The 11,140-nt window shown below is 42.7% G+C and overlaps 1 protein-coding gene across 1 annotated transcript; it reads left to right on the top strand.

The window, feature by feature from the left end:
- The first annotated feature begins 824 nt into the window (after window positions 1-824).
- Window positions 825-1,168, top strand: LOC118847666 (40S ribosomal protein S27). Its single transcript, XM_036756231.1, has one exon. It carries the CDS (start codon window positions 856-858, stop codon window positions 1,108-1,110), a length of 255 nt encoding a protein of 84 aa, XP_036612126.1. The 5' UTR covers window positions 825-855; the 3' UTR covers window positions 1,111-1,168.
- The last annotated feature ends 9,972 nt before the right edge of the window (window positions 1,169-11,140 follow it).

Raw genomic sequence — 11,140 nt, 5'->3', positions numbered from 1 at the left:
GTCTGAATTTTTCCCCCACCGTTTCTCATTTTCCCAGCCATTTACTTGACTTTTTAACTCTTTGTTAAGGTAGGACTCTGCTTCCAGTGTAAAGGGTGTACTGTCCCAACCTTCAGGGGTTTTGTGCAGCTATTTTCAGAGATACTTCTGGGGACCTGGAAATTTTCAGCTTTTCCAAGGTGGTATAATCAAAGGATAGGTATTTACTCTTCTTCTGTCTTGTGCTCTGTTCTGTGAGTGACCATAAACACTCTTTTCTGCCTTGGAAATGTGAGGAGGATTCCCTCTCCACCACCACCACAAGCTCCACCATGCCACCACTCCTCCTTGCCCCAGGACCACCACCCAGGACACAACCTAGATCAAAGCATGGGCAAAGCAAGAGAATCCTGCCTCAATGCCAGCAAAGAGATCCCCATAATTGCCTTCTGATCAGTCACTCAATCCCCCCACCATCTGTGGGCTGAGAGCTCTGGAAGCAGCCGTTTCCGAAGCAGCCACTGCTACCACTACCACCCCAAGCCTAGGACTGGACCGCATTCCTCTTTCCCCCAGGTCCAACAGACCTTCCCTACTGACCTTCTAAGTTGTCTTTGCTGTTTGTGGGTTGAGAAGTCTAGAAACTGGCACAGCTGCCTGTGATTCTGTCCCGAGACTGGCTCTGGGTTTGCTGGGGGCCAGGTCTGTGCTAGTGCAGCTAGTGTTGGTCTGTGTTCTTCTCCCAGCCAGGTGCAACAGACCTTTCCTGTCAACTTGTCTTGGGCTGGAAATTTGTTCACTCTGTCATTTGTGGGTTCTGCTGCTCTAGAATTTGTTTAGAGGCTTTTCCGGCGGTGAAGATCTCCCCGCGCCAACATGCCTCTCGCGAAAGACCTCCTGCACCCCTCTCCCGAGGAGGAGAAGCGGAAACACAAGAAGAAGCGCCTGGTGCAGAGTCCCAACTCGTATTTCATGGACGTGAAGTGCCCAGGGTGCTACAAAATCACCACTGTCTTCAGCCACGCGCAAACGGTGGTCCTCTGTGTCGGGTGCTCCACTGTGCTCTGTCAGCCTACCGGAGGCAAGGCCAGACTTACAGAAGGATGCTCCTTCAGACGGAAGCAGCACTAACGACTGAATCAAGATGAATGAGGAACTGTAAAGAATAAAACAAATTTGATACAAAAAAAAAAAAAAAGAATTTGTTTAGAGTCATTTTTACAGGTATTTGGAGGGGTTTGGGGGAGAGCTCAAGCAAGTACCTACTTTTACTCTGCCATCTTGACTCTGCCTTTCCCACATATATTTAAAGATCCTAAATGTGGTAGGTGCTAGGGAGAGCTGCTTTGGTGAGGAAGGGTCCCTCTTCAATAATTTGCATGACTAAGGAAATTCCCCCTGTTACTGGCTTCTCACTTCCCCCTCAAGACGTTCTTTGTTATTAAATATCATCCTAATTAACATTTATTGGGCATATTGATGAACCAAGGCAGAAGACAACTACCTCACCCACTCACAGGGCTGGGGATCCAAACATTTAGACCATAAACACCATGCTTGGGGTGGGGGGGGGGGACTTTAATTTTGTAATAAGAAATAAAGCATTTGTGGGAAATGTCAGCAGCTGATTTTATGATCAGTGTAGCATTAAATTACCCCACACTGAGTGCTGGAGCTGGCAGGCAGGCAGCCCTCTCCTCCAGCTCACATGAAAGGTGATCAGAGATAACTCTTCTTCCTTATTGCTGATTTAATGGGATGCACACTTTAGCTCCTCAAACAAAGTGTGTTTTTATTAGAGAAAATTTGACTCGACACAGAGTCATTTCTGATGTTGATGGATAAATCCAGGCCAGCCCTCTGGGCAGATCCAATTCAAACTGCTCCAAACCCAGGCAGGGCCCTACACTCACACATCATGGGGAGGGACTGGACCTGGGATATTAGTGATATCGGTGAACCCTAGGCAAGAAAACTGCCTCTCCAGATTTAGATCAGCACCTTTTCTGTAACTTAGGGTCTTAAAGAGTTGCCTAGAGCCCTGAAGGGTAAATGACTTGCTCAGAGTCACACAACCAGTCTGTCTCATAGGTAAAACTTCATGTTTTTTGAATGAAATCCAACTGAAAGAAAACTTGCCAAGCCTTGCGAAAGCTGATATGTATTCAGCCATTTGTTTTTCCCATGAAAATTTTCCTTGAGACCATGATGACTACAGAATGAGTAAGCCAATCAAGGACTCTCTAAGATAAACCCTTTGTGTGTATATGAGATCAAGACAAGTCTGCATCAAGTGGGGCTGGCTGAAACTTTTCTGCCCGTATGGCTTTTATCCTTGAAAGACATAGCCTGAAGTGTTTTTCGAGTTGAAAATGCTTGTTCCTTTTTCATTCAAGATGCCTTTGAATGATATGATGTGACAAAGGGAAAGGGGCCACTCTCATACTTTACAAGTTCTGGCAGTCTTCAGCTTAAAAGGGGTGGACTTGGAGGGGGAAGTCTGGTTTGGAACCCACTTTTGACAGTCAGGGTCATAAGCTCATAAACTTAGGCCTCAAGTTGAATCCAATTCTTCATTTACAGATAGATAACCTGAAGCCCAAGATAGATTAAGCAGTCTTGTCAAAAGTCACACAGCTAATTAGGAAGAAGGGGAACATCTCTGGCTACCTCACACCACACTGCCCCGTTCCGTGGCAACAAAAGTCTGCAAAAAAAAAAAAACCTGAAAGTTTTTATTATAATTCTAAGATTCCAGAAAAATATCAATTCAGTTCAACATTTACTAAGCATTTCCCACATACAAGGTGATGTAGGCAGTTAATAGGCAGAGTTACTGTTCAAGCAGTCCAAGAGACCAACCCAGAAGTTAGATCTCCAGATCTAATCCAAGATTCTATCATTTTAATAAAGACCATCTCAGGTTTTGTGTTTTGGTTTTTTGGTGATTCTGGGGGGAAAAAAACCATTGCACTTAAATGCAATAGGCCTGCTAGATAAATCTTCAGGAAGTAACCCACTGGCTCAGTCAGTCAACAAGCATTTAATGCAAAGGTTGGTTATGTCACTATTAACAAAGGGAACAGGCTCCCCAACTAATTGGTTTGTCTTAACCCAGGACCCAAAAGGTCTAACCACACCTCCCTTTTTCCCCCTTTTGCTGCACATTTTCTGTACTTGTTCATTGCCAGGGGCAGGAGCTAGAGGAGATGTGCCTTGTTGCCTCTCTTCTACTCCAATATTCTATTCATGTAAACCAATTATTCCATTGAAAAGCGATCCCATATCTCAGTCTATTGATGAAACAACAAACACACACTGCTATGCAATAAATATTGCATACACCAATGGGATTACAAAAGGGCTGGAGTTCTGCCCCTTGGCATGAGGTAGAGCCCATCAGACTCAAGTTTCCTCCTTCCATTTTGTTGCAGTGGTATGGACGGAGGGCCAGATTTCTCCATCAGCTTTAAAAACACACCCACACTATTGGCAAAGCATGTCACTTAGCAAGAGCCTTTACAAGACACCATTAGCCATTTTTCAAGGGTGGGGGAAGGCCCACATTTCTACTGGGACAAAGGTTTTTGCCATGTAAGTCATCCAAAAAAGCATTTTCCAAACTTACCAAAAGATGTTTATGTAAAAATGACTTAACATCTGGACCCCTTCGATCAGAAAGAATGTGAAGAATATTAAGAAAAAGATCACCTGTTTAGAAAGGACTTTAGAGATTTTCTGGGATCATAGACTAGAGGCAGAAGGATCTTGAGAGGTCATCACATCTGACATACTCTCCCGCCCTACATTTGACAGATGACAAAATTGAAGACCAGATGGTTGGAATGATTTGTCCGAGGTCATACAAGGAGTAAGGGAAAAGCGTTGTCTCCATTCCTCGTACTCTTCCTGCCGGTGGTACAGCAGATAGAGCACCGGGAGGGGACTCTCGAACCCCAATCTGGAATCTTGTCTCTTTTTTTTTTAATTATTATTTATTTATTTAATATTTTTAGTTTTCAGCATTGATTTCCACAAGAGTTTGAGTTACAAATTTTCTCCCCATTTCTACCCTCCCCCCCCCACTCCAAGACAGCTTATATTCTGATTGCCCGGTTCCCTAGTCAGCCCTTCCTTCTGTCACTCCACTCCCTGCCAACCCCTTTTACCTTACTTTCTTATAGGGCAAGATAGATTTCTATGCCCCATTGCCTGTATATCTTATTTCCTAGTTACATGCAAAAACTTTTTTTTTGAGCATCTGCTTTTAAAACTTCGAGTTCCAAATTCTCTCCTCTCTTCCCTCCCCACCCACCCTCCTTAAGAAGGCAAGCAATTCAACACAGGCCACATGTGTATCATTATGCAAAACCCTTCCACAATACTCATGTTGTGAAAGACTAACTATATTTTGCTCCTTCCTATCCTATCCCATTTTATTCAGTTTTCTCCCTTGACCCTATCCCTTTTCAAAAGTGTTTGCTTTTGATTACCTCCTCCCCCTACCTGCCTTCCCTTCTACCATCTCCCATTTTTATCTTCTTCCTCCTTCTTTCCTGTGGGGTAAGATACCCAATTTAGCGTGTGTGTTATTCCCTCCTCAGGTCAATTCCGATGAGAGCAAGATTCACTCATCCCCCCTCACCTGCCCCCTCTTCTCTTCCTACAGAACTGCTTTTTCTAGCCACTTTTATGTGAGATAACTTACCCCATTCTATCTCTCCCTTTCTCCCTTTCTCAATATATTCCTCTCTCATCCCTTAATCTTATTTTATTTCTTCAGATAGCATCCCTTTATATTCAACTCACCCTGTGCCCTCTGTCTACACATGTATATATATTCTCTTCAGCTACCCTAATACTGTGATCTCATGAATTACACACATCATCTTTCCATATAAGAATGTAAACAAAACAGTTCCACTTTAGGAACACCCTTATGATTTCTCTTTCTTGTTTACCTTTTCATGCTTCCCTTGATTCTTGTATTTGAAAGACAAATTTTCTATTCAACTCTGGTCTTTTCACTGAGAAAGTTTGAAAGTCCTCTATTTTATTGAAAATCCATACTTTGCCTTGGAGCATGATACTCACTTTTGCTGGGTAGGTGATTCTTGGTTTTAATCCTAGCTCCATTGACCTCCAGAATATTGTATTCCAAGACCTTTGATCCATTAATGTAGAAGCTGCTAGATCTTGTATTATCCTGATTGTGTTTCCACAATATTCAAATTGTTTCTTTCTGGCTGCTTGCAATATTTTCTCCTTGATCTGGGAGCTCTGGAATTTGGCAACAATATTCCTAGGAGTTTTCTTTTGGGGATCTTTTTCAGGAGGCGATGGGTAGATTCTTTCCCTTTTTATTTTACCCTCTGACTCTAGAATATCAGAGCAGTTCTCCTTGAGAATTTCTTGAAAGATGATATCTAGGCTCCTTTTTTGATCATGGCTTTCAGGTAGTCCAATAATTTTTAAATTATCTCTCCTGGATCTATTTTCCAGGTCAGGATTTTTCCAATGAGATATTTCACATTGTCTTCCATTTTTTCCTTCCTTTGGTTCTGTTTTATAATATCTTGATTTCTCATAAAGTCACTAGCTTCTACTTGCTCCAATCTAATTTTTAAGGTAGTATTTTCCTCAGTGGTCTTTTGGACCTCCTTTTCCATTTGGCTAATTCTGCCTTTCAAGGCATTCTTTTTCTCATTGGCTTTTTGGAGCTCTTTTGACATTTGAGTTAGTCTATTTTTTAAGGTGTTATTTTCTTCCATATTTTTTGGGTCTCCTTTAGCAAGTTATTGACTTGTTTTTCATGGTTTTCTTGCATCACTCTCATTTCTCTTCCCAATTTTTCCTCTATTTCTCTTACTTGCTTTTCAAATTCCTTTTTGAGCTCTTCCATGGCTTGAGACCAGTTCATATTTTTCTTGGAGGCTTTTGATGTAGGCTCTTTGACTTTGTTGACTTCTGGCTATATGTTTTGGTCTTCTTTGTAAGCAAGAAAGATTCCAAAGTCTGAGTCTGAATCTGAGTCCATTTTCGCTGCCTGTTCATGTTCCCAGCCAACTACTTGACCCTTGAACTTTTCATGGGGGTATGACTGCTTGTAGAGTAGAGAGTACTTTGTCCCAAGCTTGAGAGGCTGTGCTGTTTTTTTCAGAGCTATTTCTACACAGCAAGCTCTGCCACACCAACACTCCTCCTCCCCCAAGAATTGCCAACCTAGACACGACTCAGATCTAAGCAGGCTCTGCACTCCTGCTCTCATCCGCCACTTAATTCCTCCCATCAGGTGGGCCTGATGCCAGAAGCAACTGCAGCTGTAGCTCTGTAAGCAGCCTCAGAGCTGCACCACCTCCACCACCCCAGGGTGGTGGCTGACCCCAAACTCCTTTCACTCTGTCCAGAAGTTTTTCCCACTAACCTTCTCTGTTGTCTTTGTTGTTTGTGGGTTGAGAAGTCTGGTAACTGCCACAGCTCACTGATTCAGGGCACTATGGCCTGTTCTGCCTGGCTCCCAGGTGTGGTTGGTCTGGCATGATCCAGGCCAGGCTCTGCTCCGCTCAGCTCCCAGCACGTTGCAATAGACCTTACCCAGGGACTATCCAGATTGTCCTGGGCTGGAGCCCTGCTTTCCTCTGCTATTTTGTGGGTTCTGCAGTTCTAGAATTTGTTCACAGTCATTTTTTATAGGTATTTGGAAGGTCCTCGGGGAGAACTTTAGGCAAGTCCCTGCTTTCCAGCTGCCATCTTGGCTCTTCCCCCCTGCAATCTTGTCTCTTTTACTAGGTGTGTCACCCTAGGCAAAACAGCTTCAGTCTTCTCATCTGCAAAATTGGTGTAATGGTAGCACCCATTTTACATGGTTGTGGTGAGGATCAAATGAGAATGCCTTAAACTTTTCAAACTTTAAAGTGCTTATAAATGCTGGGTAGTGTTGTTCTTCCACATTATTTACATGGAGTTAAGAACTGAAAAAGAACCTGGACTCACCTAGGCCTTTGCATCTTATTTTACAGGTGAGGAAACCAAGGCATATGGAAGAAAAGTGACCTGCCTAAGGTCATCAAGGTAGTCAGCAGCAAAGTCGGAATTTGAACCCAGATTCTCTGACTATTAACACAACAGTCTTTTTATGACTCCATGCTGCCTTTCCATCTGTGATGTTCTTGCAAAGGGTAGAGCAAACAAGGATCTCATGCCATGTACCCAGGGCCTTTCTCTGGCCCTTTGTGGTGCTTGGACAGCTGACCAGTGGCAGTCTATGGCAGTGGTTGGTTTTGATAGTGAATTTTTATAACGTGCCTCCATTGTCTCCTGGGAGTAGAACAGAGGCTCTTAATCTGGAATCCATGAACTTGGTTATTGTTGGGTTTTTTTTTCTTTTTCATATTATGATCTGTATGTCAATATAATTGTTTTCCTTTGTAATAGCATATATTTTATGTTATGCATTTTCTTAATTAATCTGAGAAGTCCATAAGTTTCTCAAGACTTCCAAAGGGATCCATGACACACAAAAAAAGATTAAGATCCCTTGGAGTAAATTGATAAAATTATTACGCTGTAGTTGTAGAGCTGGAAAGGTCCTCAGAGGTCATCTAATATGACCTCCGCATTGTGCAGATGATGAAATTGAGGCCTGGAGAGATCAAGTGTTTTGCCCAAGGTGATACGACTTGTAAGTGTCAGAGGTGAAATTTGGAGGTAGGTCTTCTGCAGCCATCATCTATCCTTCTCTACTCTGTACTCTCCTATACTACATCTCTGTACAGCTTCACCATGATTCCCTAGGAGAAAATATACCCAACACACATCTAAGGAAACTTGAAAGAATATTTGGCCTGGAGTGAACCATAGCTCATTCTAACTGTAGAATTTGTGACAGAGGTTTCCTTGCAGTTCAGGATGCTGACGAAACTTTCAGAGGAAAATGATTTTTTTTAATGCAAGAGAATACAAAAGCCCCATCTGATGAATGCTAGAGCCACCACCTCCAGAGGTCTTAGAGTTCTAACCTACTGAGGACATCACAGAGGGAGGCCCCTGTCCTAACCTCTTGTATGAGCAAAGATTTTATGGCTTGGATAAAAAAAGGAGTGGTCTTCTGCTAGGTTAAGACAGGAAGATACTAGAGATCTATAGACATCTGCAGGGTTCTGGGTAAGGCACTGAGCTAGCACATAGGTGGGCTCACATTCAGGAGACAGACTCTATGCTGGTCATCAGCAAACAGTAGACCATAGGCAACAGGGAGCAAAAAGCAGACTTCATTTGAACATCATTGCTGACAAAGGTTGATGGTAAGTGGATTGGGAGGATTTAGCACTTTGACAAGTGATGATCATAGGAGAGATGTCTCTAGAGGCATACACCAGCAAAGATAACCTGTAAGGTTACTTTGCTTAAAAGATATAGCCCCTTTTAGGACTATTCCAGAATATAAGACCATGGAGGGATCAACATGTTAGAACATATTGACTCCTATATGACAGCTACCTTACTCCAACATTTCCATTTGACTTTGGGAACCTCATTGGAGAGAAAAAACATTGAACTACTGGTATCAAATAATATTGTTTGTTAGTTATTTATAGGTTGCATTTTGTTTTCTCTTTTTTATGTGTGTTTCTGCATGCGTTGTATTTCTTAACACTGTAGCAGGTATATTTCTAATAGTTTAGAGCCTTATTAGCAATCATCAGGCATTGGGCACCAATAAGTTGAATTTCTGGTTAAGAACTCAAGGCGGTAGAAATGTGCCACTTCCATAAAGCCCAGAATTCTCTGACATCAGTCGATGTTGCAATGGATTTCACCTGCCCACCCACTTCGCTTAGGAATGGGTCTAAGAACTGAGAAAGAGGCTAAATCTTAGATTATTAGTCTTCTACCTGAAGCCATTAAAACTGCAATCACTCTTCCATGAGACAAGAAGAGTAATTTTAATAGACTTCCCAAGAAAAGATTCTCTTGTGCCTCATGCCAAATCCACGAGACCTAATGCAACAAAATGTGGTCAGTCCAGAGGGTCAGAATCATTCTAACTCATCATTGTTGAGAAATCAGTCAGTTCATTGAACTATTTGATTTGAAGATTACATGACTAAAATTTGTCTGGCTTCTGTGATCAATTCACCGGAGAGGGGGGAAGAGGAACAGGGGATAACTAACTGCCTGTATCAACTTTTTGTTTCTCAAACATGATCAATAAAGAAGAAAGTTTACTGAGGTTAGAAGAGAGTGGGCATTGGTTTTAAATGACTTCTGTGGTCCCATTTTGTTCTGATAATCTGTGATCCTAGTATGACCCATAGCCCAGCACCCTAAGCTCTGGGCTTCCACAAATGGGGTCCAATGGCGGGGGCAGGGGGAGTGCTTCTAAAAATATCACTCTAAGCCATTTTACCTCCACTCAGATTCCCCTCAGAACCTCAGATCTAGCTCTAAAAAAAGATGGTGGTAAAAGAGTCCTAGCTCCTAAGTAAGAACGTAAGTTTACAATATACTAGAGATATAGAAAAGCTTTACTTTCTCCATACAGAAAGAATGCAAAAAATACAAAAGAAATCACAGAAAGCTATAAAGAATGCAGAAAATAAGGAGGAACTTTAAAAAAAACTCTATCCTCCCCTCAGGTGAGTCCCTTTCTGCACCAAAATGAATTACATAGGCCACCAGGCTTATCATCTAACCCTAATGGTTTGGAGGCCCCTCAGAAGGAAAATAACCTTGCTAGAGTAGAAAGTTCTAATACTCCTGTTCATCTTACTTCCTATCCCAGGGACCTGTTTTAGTATCTAATCTTTTTAGTACTGGTTTGAACACTCATTGGGAAAGAAATGAACCTGAGATTGCTGGGGAGCCACCCTTTCATGTTCTAAGGAGTGCCTCCTACCTAAAAGACTTCTAGCACTACCTTAAATGGTTGGACACTCCCTTAGAAGAGAAATGAACTTTGGGTCACTGGAGAGGCAAACACCTTCCCATAGGACTTGCACTATCCGAATTGCTTTCAGCAAGAGCAGAGGGCAAAGGCCAGGCTTTGTTTGTCCCCATTAGAATGCAGTGCCTTGATGTTCCTCCATCTCTAGGTCTATGTGCTCAATCCTCAGCCTAAAGGCTACTGACATTCCTCAAAAGTATCAAGAGGGATAGTGTACTCACCACTATTGAGGTGGTTCCCCCACTGTGGCTGCCATCTCTCAGGCTGACAGATGGTCAATGCCTCTCCATGACCAACATCTCTGGAGGAAGAGTATTGGGAAGGGGGAATTATCTAGAAGAACAAGAGAGAGAGAGAGACAGAGAGACAGACAGAGAGAGACAGAGCGAGACAGAGCGAGACAAAGAGAGAGAGAGAGAGAGAGAGAGAGAGAGAGAAGAAAACCAACTCTGCTCACAGGTCTCTGATCTCTGATTTGTCCTCAGCTTTCTCCCAATATCCCAGCTGAACATGGCAAGTCTATCTATTGTGTCCAATTCCTTTCAGAGGCCTGTGTATCTCAGGTACAACATAGCCTGACCCAATCTGATCATTGCTGAATGCCAGAACTCAATCAGTAGGTATAGCTGAACCAGTCAAGGGCCCCAGCAAGCACAAGCATTCATACACACACACACACGCACGCACACACACACACACACACACACACACACACAGAGCCACATCTCAGTTACTACTTCCAGCTCACCAGACTCACTTGGCCAAGCCTCTTCAGAGTCATGACTGCCAAAAGGGGTGAAGGAGGGAAGAATACAGATGGTCTATTAGGTTCATGAGCTCTGCAGGCAGAAGAATGAAATTGGACACTTGAATCAAGCCCTAAAAGAGGAAAAGCAAGTTTAGTAGAGTAGAATTTGTTCTCATAAAATGAAAGAAAGAAAAGCAAGGGAACCTGGGAGGGGAGGGTGGAGGGGGTAGCAAAAAGAGAAAGACAAGGGAATTGAGGGGGAGGGAGGATTGAATTTCAGAGTAGGCTGTATTTCCAAAGAAGCTGGAAGAGAAATGAAAAGTATCGTTTTTTAATTAAAACGTGTAGTCAAGAAAATAACACCTATGTGTATAAATCATTTTCCTGGCAAGAAGCTTGTGAAGTCAGTAGTGCAAGTACAACCGTCCCCATACTACAAATAAAGAAACTGAGACTCTGGGGGTGGA

The sequence above is a fragment of the Trichosurus vulpecula genome, chromosome 4, assembly GCF_011100635.1.
Source record: "Trichosurus vulpecula isolate mTriVul1 chromosome 4, mTriVul1.pri, whole genome shotgun sequence".
Lineage (NCBI taxonomy): Eukaryota > Metazoa > Chordata > Mammalia > Diprotodontia > Phalangeridae > Trichosurus > Trichosurus vulpecula.
This window is presented reverse-complemented; position numbering and strand designations above follow the sequence as displayed.

Coding starts and splice junctions, on each gene's coding strand:
- LOC118847666 (XM_036756231.1), top strand. CDS start 856: ATGCCTCTCGCGAAAGACCTCCTGCACCCCTCTCCCGAGGAGGAGAAG.